Source organism: Chrysemys picta, chromosome 18, assembly GCF_011386835.1.
Source record: "Chrysemys picta bellii isolate R12L10 chromosome 18, ASM1138683v2, whole genome shotgun sequence".
Taxonomy (NCBI): Eukaryota; Metazoa; Chordata; order Testudines; family Emydidae; genus Chrysemys; species Chrysemys picta.
In genome coordinates, this window is record NC_088808.1 from 7,148,542 (window position 1) to 7,168,534 (window position 19,993).

At 49.6% G+C, this 19,993-nt stretch overlaps 1 protein-coding gene and 1 pseudogene across 2 annotated transcripts in view; both read left to right on the top strand.

Moving 5' to 3' along the window:
- Nucleotides 1-3,732: 3,732 nt before the first annotated feature.
- LOC101945618 (histone H2B 8-like) lies at nt 3,733-4,290 on the top strand (annotated as a pseudogene).
- Nucleotides 4,291-12,783: 8,493 nt separating this feature from the next.
- The window catches only part of ARRDC1 (arrestin domain containing 1), a 65,005-nt gene continuing 57,795 nt past the window's right edge, over nt 12,784-19,993 (top strand). The window contains exon 1 of one of the 2 annotated variants that reach the window (XM_042859681.2): nt 12,784-13,017. In XM_042859681.2, coding sequence (XP_042715615.1) covers nt 12,900-13,017 — 118 coding nt within the window. In that variant the 5' untranslated portion in view covers nt 12,784-12,899. The remainder of the gene's footprint in view (nt 13,018-19,993) is intronic. The other variant, XM_005309133.4, reaches the window with a different exon arrangement.

The window sequence follows — 19,993 nt, forward strand, 5'->3', positions numbered from 1 at the left end:
TTAGAAGGTCAATTAGAAGTGTTCTGATCTACAGTGAACTTGCTGGGGTCATGGACAGGCCAAGCCCCGGCTTAGACTCAGTAGAGAAGGTACACTAGACAGAGTCACTGTTAGAGAAGGGTTCGAACCAGCATGCTGAGAGGCCAGATCCTCTGCTGGTGTAAACGGGAGTCACTCCCTTGACTTCAGTAGAGGAACGTTCATTTACATCAGCTGAGAATGTGGCCCCGGAAGCTCTGATTTGGAGCAGAACGTCTCAGCTCAGGGCTACCTATATAATAGGTTGAGCTTTGGCAAAGTTTAGATTCAGATCCAGATCCAAACCCAGAGGCTCTGGTGGTCAATAGTCACTGGTAAAATAAACCATAATGACATAGTTGTCTCTAACACACACACAACACGGTTAATGCCCAGCCAGCAACCATGGCACCTGGCAGCGTTTCATCCCTGCCAACGGCCAAGCCTGGTACGTGGCTGTGTCCTGCGGCAGTTGGGCACGCGATTCATTTTCAGCGGAGACAGACTCTCCTGGTTTCGTTGGTGACAAGTGATGCGATGGGCAGGCAGAGTTGCAGGGAAGCTATCTTTACCGAGCATACATAGGGTATGTCTGCACAGCAAAGAACAACTGTGTCAGCTGCGGGGCTCAGGCTGTGGGACTGTTTCATTGCTGTGTGGACGTCGGAGCTCAGGCTAGAACCTGGGCTCTAGGACCCTGCGGGGTGGGAGGGTCCCACAGCGAGGGCTCCAGTCAGAGCCCAGGCTGGGAGTTGACACAGCAATGACACAGCGTCACAGCCTGAGCCCTGCAAGCTCAAGTCGGCTGGCACGGGTTTTTCTTTGCTGTGTAGACATATCCATAGAGGCCAGTGTTACGCTGGAAGGCTCATGTTTGTCTGGTAAGAGCATGGCCCTGCATGCATTCCTGATCCCTCCTGAAACCTGACCCTCTTTCTCCAGTTCCGCTCATCGTACCACAACCCTGTGTAACCCGTTTGGCTGGTCCTGCTGCCGTGTAGATCTCTGTGCGGTACAACCTCACACAGACTGCACTGCTCTCTGTGCTGTTGGGCTGCTCTCTGTGCATGGCCCTTCTTGGCCAACATGCCCCCTGCTAAGGCACTATGGGAGAGCAGACCTGATTTTCCCACAAGGCATTGCTACAAACGCGGTGAGGCACCCTGTCAAGTCATGAAGAAAGCTGCTGTGAACACAACTCAGTCGTTTTTATTGTAACCAGGACAGATGCTGGTGTCCCAAGCTGGTTAGGAAATCACTGGTGCACTTTATAGTGTGGACAGGACCTAGCTTGGCCACTCATTTTAGACCAGAGACCTCCACAAGCAGTAGCCGTGCAGGTTAATCCACGCAGTGAGAACTGTTAGTGCCTTGATCACCTGTGTCAAGGCAAGGCGTACTTTTTAATTGCACCTCCTGTTGCTAGTTGTACAGGTTCGTCAGGCATTACTCATCAATCTCATGATGAGTCCAATTGAACTAGGCTCCAATGACCTTTTAATCTCTCATGTTACCTCATGTAAAATCAAATCAAATGATAACTGAACAAAGTAAACTGTCCTGTGGGGAACAACATCCTGCTGTGGCCTGGTGGATGAGCTAGTCAGGGGTTTCTCTCTCCGGCTCCTCTGGGGCTCTGAGCTGAAATGCTCAGCGGGGAAGGAAGGTCTCTGAATTTATCAGATTCCCCCCAACAAGACTCTAATCTAGAAGCATTACCTCATGAGGAGAAATGTTCATTGGCTGATCCTGCCCTGAAGGCAGAACACGGTTCCTTCCAGCTTCTGAAAGCAGCTTTGTTTGAGAAATTAACCCTTTCCTGGGCACCACACGCAGCTTTGCAGATCTTGGGTCCAGACTTAGATTGGCCTCAGAGTTGCCTGTGGCCCCGAGGAGATGGTCTGGCAGGCAATTATCACTAGGGGGGTGCAACTATGTCCCCTTTCCCCTGGCCACACCCTTGTGCTTGGGGGCTCAGGAGATAGTCTAAGCCATTCTTCATACAGGAGGGGACACCCCAGACCCAGGTAGCCAGCTAAGTTCTGGTGCTTTGTGCCACCAGAGCTGTGCAAGGAAGACCAGGCCCCATCAGGGCCAGCATGGCCTGTAGTAAGATTTGTACAGTAAGTGCTGAGGGTAGACTCTTTAATGACCATGAGCAGTCAGGGCTTTGCTTTTACGTCATGCCCAAGGCACTGGTGAGTCTGGCTTGTGAGTGTGTACCAGGGAACGGTGAGACTAGCAACCTGAACATACTTGTCAGGGCTGGAGATTGATTTTAGTCTGGACTCTTGGAGGGACAGATCAATTGCTGAGAACCAAGGTGCTGCTTCTGACTTGGTGAAAGGGATGGTAGGGAACAGGGGGATTAATTATGCTGGGAAAACAAGTGGGACCCCCGGCCCAACACTAAAAGAAAGGGGGTTCAGGAAGGGCGTAAAGCAGAAAATAGAAGAAGGTGGAGCCAGTGAGCAGGGGACAGAATATAAATACAAACTGCAGGTATCTGTGGCAATTTCCCCATTGCTGTGGCGGTGGATGGCTGGGAGATTAATTGAGGGAGGCAGCCATGTCTCTATTTATATTAGGTACTTATACGGCCATATGTACCTGAGCACCTTGCATTCATTATTGTATTTAGCCTCCCAGCACCCAAGTGATAGGGATGTGCCATCCTCCCTATTTCACAGCTGGGGAATTGAGCACAGTGAAACTAAGTGACTTGCCCAGGATCACACAGGAAGTCTGTAGTAGCTTAGGTAGGGTGACCAGATGTCCTGATTGTATAGGGACAGTCCTGATTTTTGGGTCTTTTTCTTATCAAGGCTCCTATTACCCCCCACCCCCGTCCCAATTTTTCACACTTGCTGTCTGGTCATCCTAAGCTCAGGGAATTGAATCCCAGCTCCCCACGTTGAAGGCGAGCTCCTGAACTTCTAGATCATCCTTCTTTCCGGGGGAAAGGCTGAACTGCAGTGGAAAGAGTTTCTCTCCAATGGGGAAAACAGTCAACCTTGAGCGCTGTTTGTTGTAAGTTTCGATACGTATTTAAATCTCGGTGGGTGGGGAGGAGCAGATGTAATTGACTTTTAAATTAGCTTCTTTTTGTTAACTTTGGGCCAATTGTGCAAGTCTCACTTACTCACAGGAGCAGTCCCAGTTGAACCACTGGTGTGAGTAGGGGATCACCCCTGTGCTGAGGGCCAACACCCCACTTAAACCCTCAAAATAGGATGTAAGCAGAGCATAATCCCTTGTACTGGCCTTTTGCACGTGTGTGCATTTCACCCCACTGTGAATAAAGGATGGCAACGGCAGTGCAGCTGTGGTTGCACAGATGGTGGGAGGGGCTAGCCGAGCCGGGTATGTACTTAGTATTTCAGACAGGATCATACTCAGGGCAGCTAGCCCATCCCACCGCTCACACCACCAGGGCTGCCCTAGTATTTTTGGAGTGCTGGCTGGACCACAGCTAGTGCACGTGTGTCTGCCTGAGCTGAAGATTACATCTGCAGCTGTTGTACAGATGCACCCTGCAGGGAACAAGAGGTGTGTTCTCAGCTCAGGCTGGCTAACCCCAGCTGGGATCCTAGACAAGTCAAGGCAGTTGCAGTTTTCAGCCAAGTTAGTGGGTCGAGTTGAAACCCAAGCTGCCTTGTAGTCTTTGACTGGGCACTGCTGTTCCTGTTCTGTGCTGTGTGAGTAGCGATCGAGATGCCTGAGCCGGCGAAATCTGCCCTTGCATCCAAGAAGGGCTCCAAGAAAGCGGTGACTAAGACCCAGAAGAAAGGGGATAAGAAGCACCACAAGACCAGGAAGGAGAGTTACTCCATCTAAGTGTACCAGGTGCTGAAGCAGGTTTACCCTGACACCGGCATCTCTTCTAAGGCCATGGGCATCATGCAGGGCCGGCGCAACCCATTAGGCGACCTAGGCGGTTGCCTAGGATGCTACAATTTGGGGGGCGGCGACCGCAGCGGTATTTCGGCGGCGGGACCTTCCGCTGCCTCTGTGGGGGGCGGCATTTCGGGGCAGGCCCTTCCACCGCCTAGGGCATCAGAAAAGCTGACGGCACTCCTGGCATCATGAATTCCTTTGTCAATGACATCTTCGAGTGCATTGCTGGGGAGGCGTGGTGCATTATAACAAGCCCTCGACCATCCCTCTCGGGCCATCCAGACCGCCGTGCACCTGCTGCTGCCTGGAGAGTTGGCTAAGCACGCGGTGTCTGAAGGTACCACGGCTGGTACCAAGTACACCAGCTCCAAGTAACCGGTCTGTGTGCTCCCCAAGAGACTTCAATTTAAAAAAACTTGTGTTGGAGCTGCAGCTGCCTTGGCTTCACTAGAATTTGAATTGAAGTTGGCTAACTTCAGTTAAGAGCACACCTTCATTTTCAGTGAAGACAAGGCCCAAAAAACGATTCAGTGGGAAGAATGGTATCGGAATCTGTCCCTCCGTTTTAATTCAGTCTTTACTCAGGCAAAGCCCCATTGACTTCAATGAGAGCTTGGATTGAGGGAGGCCTATTTCCTGCAGGGCTTGTAGATGAAGATAGATTAACTGTAACTTCCACTATGCTCTGAACTGCATAGGGAGGGAAGAGAGATTGCCCATCTAGCCATTGTCCCTCTCTCTGTATTTTAATGCCAAAGTCACAAAGAGAAACTTCCCATCAGCGAGGAGAGCAGAAATCCAGCTAACCAGATTAGCATGATCATAATCATACCTTGCACGTCTCTGGTGCTTTTCAACAGAGGATCTCAAGGTGCGGTGGAGGCGTTAACCTGTTCAGGCTCACAGCACCCATGGCAGGTAAGCACGTGCAGGGTAATGGGGCTGGCCCAGGTGAGTCCTTGGCTTGCTGACAGTGCTCCTCCCTGATTCTCTTTGCTAGTCTGGAGTTAGAATTAAAAGGAAGGAGGTGACTCGCAGGGAGTGGGACTTCTCTCCCTTAGCCCTCTCCCCAGGCAGGGGCGGCTCCAGGCACCAGCGCAGCAAGCCGTGAGGGCGGGAGTCAGGCGGCCTTCGGCGGCGTTTCTGCGGGAGGTCCGTCGGTCCTGCGGCTTCGGCGGCAATTCGGCGCGGGACCGTCAGATCACCTGCAGAAACGCCACTGAATCCGCGGGACCAGTGGACCGCGGGCAGGCGTGCCGCTGAAGACCCCCGGAGGGTGGGGGCTGGTCTGCATGAGAGGCAGCAGTTCGGGGGTTCCATGGAGGTAAATAACGAATCCCCATCTGCCTATAACAGCATGCATGCCCAGACACATGAACAAATGAACTCATGCATGGATGTAGACATCTGCAAACACACGGGCAGTAACAAATGTACATGCATAAACATATGAGTGCATACACACCCTCTTAACTACATGTTGAAACTTACCGGGATGTTGCACTCAAAATGGACTGTGTCCTCCAGCAAAATCAGTAGGAGAGAGATTCTTTCCATCTCAGGTCAGTCTTTTCAAAGGACCACGGCTATCTCCATGGACGGAGTAAATTTCACCTTTATCTTGGAACGTTCAAGGTTAACTATGACAGAGTCCATTCTATTGGCTTTGATCTGAGATAACTTTATTCTGAAATGTCAGTAAACAGTAATATGGAGCACCTATAAGGCAGCTAATATGTTCATGGAATGGCTGGAATTTTCCTCTAAATGCTATGCCCAATGGAAGGAATAATTTCTGCGTTTCATAGGCACTGATTCCCTTCTTCAAACTCTTCTTTGCCATGCCTACAAAAAACTTGACAACTGTTAGGCAACTGGTGTGTTATAACCATTGCCTATCATGTTAACCAACCGTGTTTCATGGTTTCCTTGTTTTCCCCCTTCCAACTGTCTGAATCCACCCGTCGACTCTTGTCTCGTACTTAGGCCTGGTCTACATTAGGAAATCAGGTCAGTATAACTACATCACTCAAGGGGGTGAAAAATCCGCACCCCTGAGCAACGCAGTTAAACTGATCTAAAGCACAGACAGCGCTAGGCTGACAGGAGGTGGGAGGGATAGCTCAGTGGTTTGAGAATTCTCCTAGCTACTGCCACTCGGGGAGGTGGAGTACTTAAGCCAATGGGAGAACCCCTCCCTTCAGCATAGGTACCATCTTCACTGAAGCACTACAGCAGCATCTAAATGTAGCCAAACCCTTGGATTGGAAACTCTTTGGGGCGCGGACAGTCTTTTTGTTCTGTGTTTGTACAGCACCTAGCGTAATGGCGTGGTAAATGGTGATGAAGACAGGGCAGTCCTACAGAAGGAGCTGAATCACTAGTTATGCTGGCCCATTCAAACACAATATGTTTTAATACAGCCAAATGCAACGTTTCACGTTTAGGAAAAAGGAATGCAGGCCACACCTACAGAATGGGGAACTGTATCTTGGAACAGGGCTGCCCAGAGGGGGTGGGCAAGTGAGGCAATTGCCTCAGGCCCCGGGCGCCACAGGGGCCCCCACGAGAATATCGTATTCTATAGTATTGCAACTTTTTTTTATGGAAGGGGCCCCCGAAATTGCTTTGCCCCAGGCCCCCTGAATCCTCTGGACAGCCCTGTTTTGGAGAGCAGCAAGAACTGTGTCTGGAAAGGATTTAAGGGTCGTAGTAGACACACAACTCAGCATGAGTCCTAGGGTGACAAGACAGCAAGTGTGAAAAATCGGGACGGGGGGTAATAGGAGCTATAGAAGAAAAAGACCCAAAAATCGGGACTGTCCCTGTAAACTCGGGACATCTGGTCCCCTAATGAGTCCTGCGTACAATGCTGTAGCAAAAGTGGGTGATCCTTGTATGGCTAAACAGGGAAGTGAGGAGATGATTTTACCACTGTATACAGAAGGGGTAAGATCAATCCTGGAATACTGTGTATGGTCCGCGTTTTAAAAAGGATATTGAAAAATTGGAAAGGGTGAAGAAAAGAGGGTGGGCAAACTACGGTCCGTGGGCCGGATCCGGCCCCTCAGGGCTTTGGATCCGACCCGCGGGATTGCCCCTCATGGTGCTATGGGCCCCGCGCCGCTCTCAGAAGTGGCTGGCACCACATCCCTGCGGCCGTCGGGTGGGGAGGCAGAGGGCTCCATGCATTGCCCTTGCCTCCAGGCACTGCCCTCTGCAGCTCCCATTGGCCGGGAATGGGGAACCGCGGCCAATGGGAGCTTCGCGGGAGGGACCTGGAGGCGCGGCAAGGGCAGCGCACGCGGAGCTCTCTCCCCCCCCGCCCCCAGGGGCCGCAGCGCTTCCTGGAGCGGCACAGGGCCGGGGACAGGACAGGCGTGCAGGGAGCCTGCCCTGGCCCCGGTGCGCGCCACTGCAACCTCGGAGCCCGAACCCCTCCTGCACCCCGTACCCCAACTCCCTGCCCTAAGCCCCCTGCCTGCACCGCGCACCCCTCCTGCACCCAAACTCCCTGCCCTGAGCCACCTTTGTACACCCCACACCCCTCCTGCACCCCAACCCCTGCCCTGAACCCCTCCTGCACTCCGCACCCCTCCTGCACCCAGGAGCGCCGCCAGCTTTTCTGCCGCTCTAGGCAGTGGAAGGTCCCGCCCCGAAATGCCGCCCCCCACAGAGGCGGCAGAAGGTCCCGCCGCCGAAATACTGCCACGGTCGCCGCCCCCCAAATGGTCGCCTAATGGGTTGCGCCTGCCCTGCCTGCACCCCAGTCCTGTTCCCTGAGCCCCTTCCTGCACACCACACCCCCTCCCACACCCCACACTCCCTCTTGCACCCTGACCCCCTGCCCCAGCTCTGCATACAATTTCCCCACCCAGATGTGGCCCTCGGCCCTGCCTTATAGTGAGAGATTTAAAGAGCTCAATCTCTTTAGCTTATCAAGAGAGGTGAATTGATAATAGTGTATTAGGACCTTCATAGGGAGAAAATATTGGGTACTAAAGGGCTCTTTAATCTAGCTGAGAAAGGCAGAACAAAACCATTGGCTGGAAGCTGAAGCCAGACAAATTCAAATGAGAAACGAGCACAGATTTTTAACAATGGGAGTGATTAACCGCGGGAACAAACTACTAAGTGAAGTGGTGGCGTCTCCAGCTCTTGACATCTTCAGATCAAGACTGGCTGCCTTTCGGGGAGATGCTTTAGTCCAACACAAGTTATTGGGATCAAAACGGGGTCAATGGGTGAAATTTAAAGGCCTGTGCTATCCAGGAGGTCAGACTAGATGATCTAACGGTCCCTTCTGGCTTTAAACTCTGTGAGTCTATGAATGGGGTCCTGCTCGGTGGCTGGGGTTCCTAGGTGCTATGGCAGTACAAATAATAAATGGATGGGTCAAGAATTAGCAGCGACTTCTGAGTCACAGAGAATAGCTCAATAAAGACATCGGCTTGATTTTGTTATATTTTTGGACTGTTCTTAGCACAGTGGGGTCCTAGGCCATGAGTGGTGCTATCATAAATAAATAACAACACTAGAGTGTGGTGGTCAGAAACCAGCTAAGATGTTACGGTGTGCTGAGACGAGGACAGAGAATGGTGAGGGAAATGTTATAATACCAGTATTTAAATAAATCCGTGGTGTGACTTCACCTGGAATACTCTGGTATTTGCTACTTTGTCTACAAATGCCTGCAACAGAAGTCGAAAAGATCCAGACATTGGCCTGCTGAACCCAGGGTTGTGAGTTCAATCCTTGAGGGGGCCAGTTAGGGATCTGGGGCAAAATCAGTACTTGGTCCTGCTAGTGAAGGCAGGGGGCTGGACTCGATGACCTGTCAAGGTCCCTTTCAGTTCTAGGAGATAAGATATCTCCATTAATTAATTAGCTGGCTTGAGGGGTATGTGTTTTCAGATGAGGCTTCAGTTTCCTGTCATTGGTCCTTGTTATGCCTTTCTTCGCTAGATTAAAGAGCCCTGTTAGTACCCGTGAAGGTGCTTAGACAGTATAATCAAGTCACCTCTTGATCTTTTTGATATAAATCCAGGGGCCCGACTCAGCTGCACGCTTTGTCTACCTTGGCTTTGCCTATACTAGTATTTTTCTTCTCCCACCATGGCTGTAGCCTGGCTTATGACATTATGGGAGGTTCATTACACTGCACGGCTTTCTCTCCAGTGTTAATACGTTGCCTAGAAAAGATAACCGGCCAAGGAATTGTGACAGTGCTCATCAGTCTATGAAATCCACAACGCGTGCCTGGCTCCCACAGCACACTCCTGGGATCACAAATCATCTGGAAATGGTCCTGTGATTTGCAATTGCACTAAAGATAAAGAGGGGTTGCCTCACCTTGATGTGTTCACATAACTGGCCTATGTGTATGTGCATATCAGTCATTACGTAGTTATTTAGGGACATTTCGATAGCACTTCTCACTGAAGTCACTGGTTACCTCACAAATTCAGCCTCACAACCTCCCTTGGCAAGGTAAGTGTTATCATCCTCAGTTTGTAGGTGGAGAAACTGAGACACACCTGGCCCAAGTCACCCAGGAAGAGACGGCGAAGGAATGGAACTTAGATCTGATTCAGAAGAAAACTCCTGTGCTTTAATCATTACACCTTCCCCCGTGCAGATAGCTCTATTATATACTAATAATATTTTGCACTTACTGCTGGTCTTTGCATATGTACATTGGTATCCTCATTTTATTCCATAAATACAGCTACTCTTTGCTCCCCGGGTAGAGGCTGGTGTCTTTGGTCCCAAAGGAGAACAGATGCGGTTATTTGTTTTTTAACCTGGGATTTTGACAACAGTTACATTTTTCAAGGAAAAATTTCATATTCCTCAACGCTTTTAGATTTTTGATGAGCTTTCCAAATGAAAAATTTGTTTTAAAATTGTAGGGAGAATCTCGCTTCATCATACTTTTAAAATGTATCTTTTTTCAGCAGAAAAAAAGAGGGGAAGGGAGAGATTTTTAAAAAGTAAGAGAAAGTGGGATTACACCTCCCCGCCCACAAAAACATTTTAGAACAATTTATTTTTAAAACATAAAATTTTTGTTTAGACATTTTTGTCAAAAAAAATTCTGTAAACATTCAAATGAAACAAAAATACTTTAATTCAAATGTTAATGTAACATACTTTTTTCCCACCAACTCTAGTTGTGATTTTCATTCCTCATGCTTCTTTATGTGCTGTTAGATAAGAATTGTACTTTCAGTGCATACATGTAGCTGCAGATGAGCAGACGATTAGGTATGTAAATAGCCTATGAGTACATACCCCATAGGCAGAACATAATCAACCAAGAGGTGAGTAGGGAATGGTGAGTGAGTTGGCATTCAAGTGGTAAGACATTGGGTCCATATAGTTATGTCATGTAAATTGCTAAGCAAACTGCAACCATGGATCCTTGTAGCTCCTGGCAAAAGAGTCAATTCTGAGGTTTCTTAACCATCCATATAAGAAAAATACTCATTATCCAGAAAGAGAGATAAAATTTACAGCTTGCAGTTGTATTACAGCACAGGGAGCATACCTAGTGGATACACCAGCGAATAGCGTGCCTATGTTCTATTCCTGGCTCCGCTACTTATTCACACTTTGGCCTTGGGCATGTCATTTCACTTTTCGGTGCCAGTTTCCCTTGTGTAAAGTGGAGATAATAATGATATCAGATTGGAGGGAGGTCTCAAGTGGGATTCCATGGGGATGTGTTCTGGGTCCGGTGTTGTTTAACATCTTTATTAATGACCTGAATGTAGGAATAGAGAGCGTCCGGATCAAGTTTGCAGATGACACAAAGTTGGGTGAGTTGCCAGTACTTTGGAGGATGGAACTAAAATTCAGAGGGTGACACAGTGGAGAACTGGGCTATAGACCACAAAATGAAATTAATCAAAGACAAATGTAAGGTGCTACACTTAAGGAAGAAAACCCAAATGCACAAATACAGAATGGGGGATAACTGGCTTGATGACAGCACTGCTGAGAATAATCTGGGAGTTGTGGTGGATCACGACCTCAACGTGAATCAGCAATGCGATGCTGTTGCAAAAAAATGCAAATGCAATTTTAGGTTCCATTAACAGAGGCATCGCATGCAAGTCAAGGGAAGTGATAGCACCTCTCTACTCAGCGCTGGTTAGGCCTCAGCTGGAGTACTGTGTCCAGATTTGTTCACCAATGTATAGAAAGGATCCAGAGGGAGCAACAAAGATGATGAAAGGGATAGACTCTTTAGTTTGGAAAAGAGGAGATTAAGGGAGGACCCAATAGCAGTCTTCAGATATTTGAAAGGCTGCCATAAAAAAGTTGAAGAAAAGTTGTTCTCTCTTGCCACAGAGGGCAGGAGACGCGGCAATCGATTCAAACTACCCCACAGCAGATCTAGATTAAATCTCAGGAAAAACTTCCTAACTGTAAGAACAGAAGGACAAAGGCACAGACTGCCTAGGGAGGTTGTGGGAGCTCCTTCACTGGAAATTTTCATAAGGAGGCTGGAGAGCCACCTGTCTTGGATGGTTTAGATGCAAATCCTGTCTCTTGGCACTAGATGACCTTTGCTCCCTTATAGCCCTATAATTCTATGCCTACTGACTTCAGAGAGTTGTGGTGAAGTTTAATTATTAGCACTGGTAAAGTACCTTGGATGAAAGCCACTAGGGATGGGATCATTAGTGGGACAGAACACTCCCACTTTTGCTACTACAGTACTAGCGGGACTGTACCAATGCTAGTGCAATGGCAGGAGACTTTAAGAAAAGTGCTAGCAGAGCCCAGGCCTGAATCACCCGTGTGAATCCAGCCAGGTTGGTGGTAACCAACAGCTGTTCCCTTTCCCCGCTAAGGGATCCAGGTGAAATTAATTGGAATTTCAAGTCCATTTCTACTGGATAGCCATTCTCATCACAGGAACTACCATCAGGACTGACAGTTCTTGCCCCCCTCTTTACTGGCAGTCTCATCATAGAGAGACCCAGGACAGAATAATTGGTCATATCAACTGGAGTCTCTTAAAAGTCTGAGTTGAGAAATGGAGCAGCGTGGGGGGAAGTTTACAGGGCTGCTGTCAATACTATCCCTGTTCTGTGGATAAACAGGGCTTATTAATTCTTCCAGTGTGCACAACCTGCCTGTCCTCACCCAGGCTTGAGTCTCCAGGAGGAGCCTTTCACCAGCACTAAAGTCACACCAGTTAATTGCTAAATAAATGGTATTTTGACTGTATTGACTTGCTCAGCACATACAACAGGGATGGAGACACACCAGGAGAAGGAGGGAGGGAGGTAGATGGTTCTGAGGACAGAGCATTCTCACAACCTGGCACCTCGGGTGCAAGGTGCGGCCCACCCCTCACTAGTTGAGGAAGGCCGGATTCTTCATAATCCTCCCCACTAGTCGGGTAACTGCCTGGGAATAAAGGACAGATGGCTCTTATCTTCAAGAGGCACCTGCCCACCCTGTTTCCCCTTTCCTTACGATTCAGGGCAGGAAGTGGTGCATTTGGAGCACAGCCCCTTTGCCCCTAGCCGCTGCAGGCGATTGGTTTTATCTCCCTGAGACAGGCGGGCAGTTGGACAGAGAGAGGCAGGTTGTTTTTGCTGATACAGACTAACAGGGCGACCACTCTGAAACAAACAGATCCCTGCTTGGAAACCGGCTTTCTCCCTGGCTGGATCCAGATCTCAGGGCATCAGACCAGGAGGCAGGGGTCCCTCCCCGGCGAGCTGCAGGGTGCGGGATGGGGCGCGCCGGGGCGGGACACCCCGTTTGGGGCCACACCTCCTAGGCATCCCCCGCCGCGGGAGGCGGCTGCCAGCCCGGGGGAGGGCGGTGCTGGCCCTTTAAGAGGCAGGACATGCCCGGCCCGGCGCGTCACTAGCAGCAGGTAGAGCCGCCCCCGCGCCGGCCAGGGAAGAAGCAGCCGCCGCCGCCCGGAGCCCTGCGGGGAGCAGCAGCGGGGCCCGGCCATGGGGAAGCTGCAGCTGTTCGAGATCCGTCTGAGCGAGAGCCGGGTCGTCTACAGCCCCGGGGAGCCGCTGGCCGGCACCGTCACCGTGCGCCTCTCCGGGAGCCTGCCGTACCGCGGTGAGCCCTCATGGCCGGGCTGCGAGCTTCCCCGCCGCAGTGCCACCCTCCCCCCCCCCCCCCGCGTCTCCGGGCCCCTCTCCCCCAATAGCGCCCCCCTCGGGCTGCGGGCTTCCCCGCAGCAGTGCCACCCCCCCTCCCCGCAGTGCCACCCCCCCCCCGCGTCCCCGGGCCCCTCTCCCCCAATAGCGCCCTTCTCGGGCTGCGAGCTTCCCCGTCGCAGTGCCACCGCCCCCCTCCCCCCCCCGTCCCCGGGCCCCTCTCCCCCAATAGCGCCCTCGGGCTGCGAGCTTCTCCGCCGCAGTGCCAGCGCCGCGCATCATCCCCGGGCGGCGGGGCCCCTCTCCCCCAATAGCGCCCTTCTCGGGCTGCGAGCTTCCCTGCCGTAGTGCCATTCCGCTTTCCTCGCCCATTGCATTTCCGGGTGTAGGGCCCCCGCTCCCCAGGGCTGTGAGATTCCCGGCCGCAGCGCCTGCTGGCTTTACCTCCCCATTTGCTGGCTTCCCCTTGTCCTCCTAGTCCATCTGCCCCTGAACTTAGAGGTTGAGTTCAGGATGACCATGTTGAGCCCCATCTGACCCTCCACTCCCCCCCACGCATACTGCCCTTGTACTGGGAGTTTCATTATTTGTGAGTTTCAAGAGACTGGTTTTCATGGAGTTCTGTTATGCAGGGGACTGGGGGAGGGGGGCAGCTTTTTGGACCATCCAGCCCCTCTCCTTGCTAGTAGGGCTTGGATTACGTTGTCTGTTGTTTCATTTCTACCTCCTGTGGACTTCAGCAGGAGTGTGACTAATATTTCACCACCTTCCCCCATCCTCTGCTCCATTCTCCCTCCTCCCCTTCCCTTTCAGGGAAGGGGTGGGGATGGGGGAGTTTCTTCCTTGGATCATGGGCAGCAGGAACAAAACTTTCTCTGCTCAGGGTCTGTGCATGCGGGGGCGGAATAGCCTTGGTAACAGACTGTGTTTAAGTATAGTGGGTACTAGCGGGCTTCTGGCAACTATCTCCCTGTCCAGGGTAACTGGGTTTCTCCTCTGTGTGTTTCAGGTGTGAGAGCCATCTGGTCAAAGCAAATGTGTGTGTGTATGTGTGCTCCCCCCACCCCCACCCCTGGTTTGGGGAGCAGTGGTTAAACAGTGTGCACAACCTGCCTGTCCTCACCCAGGCTTGAGTCTCCAGGAGGAGCAGTTGCTTAGACCCCCTTTTTAACAATTGCTCAAATTCCGTTGTTGCAGGCATGGCTCTGACAACAGTGTTGATTTTATGTGGCAGGCACTCAGATGCTGTGGTGATGGGCGGTGGTGTAAAACCCTGAAACAGACCTGGAGTGTTGACCTAAAGCTCAGCTGTGAGTCTGAACTTCCCCATAAAGTTTGGGGAATTGCTGGAGTTTGGAACATAGGACTTGTCAGATGGGTTCAGCTCCAGGATATATCTACTCCAGTACCCGGTCTTCAACACTGGTTCCCACAGTAAACTAATGTGGGATAAACTGCCCTTCCACCCATTTCCTCCCCCTCCTCACTAGATCTCTTCCTTATAGTTTTAAGATCTGAAGTGTGAAGCTGAATATCTGGGTTCTGGCCTGTTTCTAGTTTGTCCCAGCTTGTGTGACTAGGACTGAAGTGAGTTAAAAGTCCACAGCCATACCTAAGTCATCTTTAGCTGGGTTGGAGCATGTGTTATGTGCTTGGTCCTAACTCGATATGACTGTGTTTAGAGGCCAAACCACAGTGGAGGATATTTGAAACACAAGCAAGTGTAAGGGTTAAACTCAGCTGTCACTGTAGTGTGTGTTTGGGGAGGGAGGGCCATATACTTGCCCTAAAATCTGAATTCTCAACACCTCATGTTAAATGAACTGATTTTGATATGGAAGGTGCTCAGAGAGAACTGTTTGAAGAGTGTCTTGGTGCCTTTCTTTTTATAGAATTATTGACTGTAAAGGACCAGTTCAGGGGAGTGGGGAACGATTGTGTATACTTGTGTACCTTGCAGAGAATGTTCTTTCTCTCCCCCTGAATAGCCCCCTTCCCTCCAAAAAAACCAACCAACAAAAAACCCCTATACCACTTGATTCACAGAAGTGCCAGCAATATGCTGACACAGCTCTGACTCCAATGCTTACCCAAACATGAGGTCGGAGAGATGACCACCTGAGTAGCTTGGCGGCAAAGCCCAGCAGAGCTGGGTCCAGGTGATCATCTGATGCTTCCATTTCTCACACTGTTCAGTCTACGCGGCTCCGGAGTTGTGATGTGATGGTGAGAAGCAGCTCCTTGGTGAGGGGCTCGCGCTCCAGAGTGCGGTTGAAAGTGGGATTTCTACATCTTCCCTTGGGTCCAGTTGGACTGTGACTAATGAAAATGGCAAGCAGGCCTGCTGCTGTCTGGGGACCGCTGATGTGGTGGCTGAGGAGAGGGGGAAGGGAGACTTTCTCAGACAGTGGGGATGGGAGGGTAAGGGGACTGAGGAGCTAGGCTGTATGGTGTCTGTGCCAGGCACTCTGGCTGTAGTCGAGGAAGAGCGCTGCGGCACCTCCTTGTTAGCAAACCTGACCATTGCAAAACTTTTCATAGCCGAGTAGGCGAATCCTGTGTTGTTTTTAGTTCACTGGAATTCTGCCAGTTGTGAAACCCAGACTTAGACTGGAATCTTCCTCTGAAAACTTCCAAACTCTAAGGCCTGGTCTATGCTAGGGGGAAAATCTTCTAAAACTGTTTTAAAAAGAATTAAACCCTTTCCCATCATTGCTAATGCTAGTTCAGCTCTACCAGTGTTGGGGACCCTAGCCCTGCAGACACCCATGGAACTGACCTGATAGTGATGGAAAGTTATCTTATAGAATTTCCTTAGCGTAAACAGGGCTTCACTGTATAAACAAGGGATGGTTAATGGGATGGGGGTGGTTGGGGATAGAACCAATATCACCTATCTCAGCTCTGCCACAGGCTTCCTGTGTGACTTTTAGGGCAAACCACTTTTGTCTGTACCTGTTTCTCCTTTTTTTGTAAAATAGATATTAGCATCTTCCCTATCTTCATTATTGCTTGCAAAGTACTTTGATAGCCCTGGCGCTTCAGAAATGCAAATTATTTCGTGCTTCCCCTAAGGCTGAGTCTCTCCCTCCATCTTCTGCTCTCGTTGCCTCGGTCTCTGATTCTTGGGACTGTTTCCAAGTATTTAGATTTAGTCCTTCTGGGCCAGGACCTTGTTCTGTTGACCTTGTCTGGAAAGCGCAGTTGCTGTAGAAGCAAGTATGCCTGTCTCGATTTAAAACATCTCTCCCATTGGTCTTTCTGGCTTCTGAAAGCTATTGTACAGAACTTGTTAGAGGCTCAGTGAGGGTGGTGTTTTACACCCATTCTCCTTAAATGCTACTTATCTCTTTCAGCATGAGACTTCTAATGCAGTAGTCACTGATTTCTCTCTCCTTCTCCCCCCTCCCCGTACCTATGGACTGACTTCTCTCTTCCCGAGAACCTGCTCCCAATAATAGCGCAGAGAGTTGTAGTATCACAGGAGTCTGAGCTAGTCCAACTAGCCCTGATGCATTATTGGCCAGCTGTGAGGTAATTATGGTTACACCAGACTACTGACTGCTGTTTGCGTGTGAGGCAGCCATAGGCAATTAGATTTTCTGGAGAAAGAACAAGAGTACTTGTGGCACCTTAGAGACTAACAAATTTATTAGAGCATAAGCTTTCGTGGACTACAGCCCACTTCTTTGGATGCATATAGAATGGAACATATATTGAGGAGATATATATACACACATACAGAGAGCATGAACAGGTGGGAGTTGTCTTACCAACTCTGAGAGGCCAATTAAGTAAGAGAAAAAAACTTTTGAAGTGATAATCAAGCTAGCCCAGTACAGACAGGTTGATAAGAAGTGTGAGAATACTTACAAGGGGAGATAGATTCAATGTTTGTAATGGCTCAGATTTTCTGGAGAGTGTCTCTTCTCCCCCTCTTCTTCTCCCCCCCTCCTCTTTTCTCACTTTGCCTTCAGTTACAGGTTTTCTTTAACGCCATTGACCGCTCAAGATCTGTTGTATGAGCCCTTTTTTTCCCCTTCATTTTGGAAAAGTTTCCCCCCCACCCTGCTGTAGCGACCTGTGTGGACTTGAGCCTAGGAAATTTTGGAGTCTTGTATAAGCTTTAGCAACAAAGATAGGAAGACTTTTTCACCAGCCCCTGGCCTTTCAGTACTCGGGTAATGTTTAGTAACACACTGGTGAGCCGTGGGCTGTAATGGGACCTGAGCAGGGTTTTTGTAAAACTTGTTGGGAAGTGCTAGCTGATGACTGCTGCTAGACAAGTTTTATTGTTAATTGCATGCAGGGATGGCCTTCGGCATAAGCATCTGCTCTAGGCAGAGGAGTCCTGGTTGACTCAGCAGCTCACGGAGCAGCCTTCTCTCCCCTCTGGCGGTGGCACTGCAGAGGGAGACAGTCGGTGGCCCAGTTTCCCTATGACAGCTTGAGTGAGCCCTTGCGAATCTGCACGTCTGGCTCTGCTCTCCGGGGCAGGAGTCTGCATATTTTTAGACTCCAGGATTTGGTGTGATACCATCCCCTGGCTGGAGTCTGAATGTGTCCAAATGGGAAGCCCGCATGAAGGGCCAGTGGCACGCAGGCTGTCTGATTCATTCCTATCCATCCTCCCTAGTGATTGGCTAATATCTTATTTATTGCGTTTGTGGGTGACTAGTATCTCAACTCTGAGCAGCTGAGTTGGGGGGTTGTAGTTTGCCCCCTGAGGTTTACAGCTTCTTCTGTTTGCTCTCTGGCCAACGGCAATAAGGTTGCTGTGTGCTCACAGTAGGAAGGGGACTTCTCAATGGGCTGCTGCCGGGGGGACATCCAGTTAGTTGTGGTGGTGTGTCTAGGAGCCCTAGTCAAAGGCTGAGATCCCACCATCTTTGCCCCCCAAAATACACCAATTTGAGGCTACTTCATGTTATGGCTTATATTGTCTGGCTCTCAGATGCTGTGTCCGATTCCACAATCGGCCAGCACAGGAGTATCTTGGTCATTTTGCCTTGCCCAACACATTGGAAACCTCAAGCATTTCCTTTGAAAGGACTCCGATACCAACACACCTGCACCTTTAAGATCAAAACACATTTCTCTGATCTGCCCACCTTTCGGTGCCAGCTCCATAACTAGAAATATTTGTGTTTAGCCAGAGGTCTCCCTTCAGGAATGTCCCACAATGAAGCCATAAATACTAACTCTGCCCTGCTAAAGAACAGGAAGCTGCCATCTTGACAACTGGCGACTGAGTCAAATTGGAAGACTCGGCTTCAGAGTTGTAAGGAAAACACTACAACGGTGTGTGACTTTTTTTTTATTTATTTAACCACTTGCTTCATCTGTGGAGGTGGTTTTTTAACCTTTCAACAACTTTAAAGCTTCTGATTTCCAGTGGTAAAGAAGATTGTTTCAGTTCTGCTTTCCATGATCAAACTGAGCTCCTCCTGGAAAATATTGTTAAAAGAACAGCCCTGACTCCCACACCCCCACCAGTGACGGACCAAGAATGAAGAGACTGAGAGTGCTTCTAAAAAGAGCTCTGAAAATTCCTCTGTTCCACACACACTTATTTAGCTGTCCAGAGTAATATAGTAATGGCTCTACTGAGTGAGACTTCTATACCTTTAACATTTCAAATACACACACATTTTAGGTCTGATGTATACCTTTTTTAAAACATGCTAACTCTTTATCCAGGCACTAAAATACGGCAGTGATGGGGCTATCTGATTATCCCCTGGGTATTTATCCTTATTACAGGTATTATAGCCCCATTTGATAGATAGCAAAAGTGAGGCACAGAAATCCAGATCACAGAGGAAATTGATAGTAGAGCTGAGAATTGAAACCATGTCATTCAATGCCAATGCTATAACACCATAGAATATCAGGGTTGGAAGGGACCTCTGGAGGTCATCTAGTCCAACCCCCTACTCAAAGCAGGACCCAATCCCTGAGACCATCTTTCTTCTCCTGGCTTGTCTAGATTAGGAAAGGATGGTGGGGTTAGCTAACTTAACTTGCACCCATGCTAGGGGAAAAACTTGTGGCGAAGTCACAGGTGGTTATCTCTATCTTCCATTTATCTGGCCAAGATCCCCATGGGGGTGAGCTGAAGGTCCAACTGGGCCAGCTACATGGAAGTGGAAGTTATTAACCTGAATCCACACTAGGGAGCAGGTCCTGGCTGGCTATGCTGAACATGGTAAAATGATATTGAAAAGATGGCATCTGAAGCAGTGCCCTATCTAAGACAGGGTCCCACTGATGCAAATGGTCAGTAACTCCAGTAAGAGTGGATTTGGAATATGTACAGATGACTACATAGCTCCTGGGTCACCCCAAATAGCGCTTCTATAAAACCGTTCTGGATGTGACAGTCAAGCAGTGGGCCCTTTTTTGGGAAATGCAGGTCACGGACAGAGCAAACATGTTTACTGTCTAGAAGTGTGCAAGTGTCCTGTTCAGGGGAAGTATCCAAGTGTCCTTGTCCCTCCTTCACCCCTGGACCCCCCTCCCCCATGTTGGGGTTACTAGGCCTGCCTGAGCCAGAGTTCTTCCATGTTTAACTCTGATCGACCTTAACAACCAAGGACAGGAATTGGAATGTATAAATAGCTAGTTAGCAATTACGACCTTGCTCATTTCAGGTACCAAACAATAATGATGAGGTTTGCCTGTTTCTAGCTGGGGAAGGGGTAATAAACTAAGGGTAAACAGGACCAAATAACTGTTTAGAGAGAAGTTACTAACAAACTAGATTTATAGCCCTAGAATGATTTAGTTGCTTAAATGTATAAACATGTCTTTGGTAGAAAGGGGAGGGGGAGTGAGGGGGGGGTGGAGAGGGGGGGGGGGCTTAGTTGTAAAATGTATAAAGAAGAGAGAAACTGTTTTTGCTGGTGTGCTCGATTTGAGACTTGCCTGTCTCC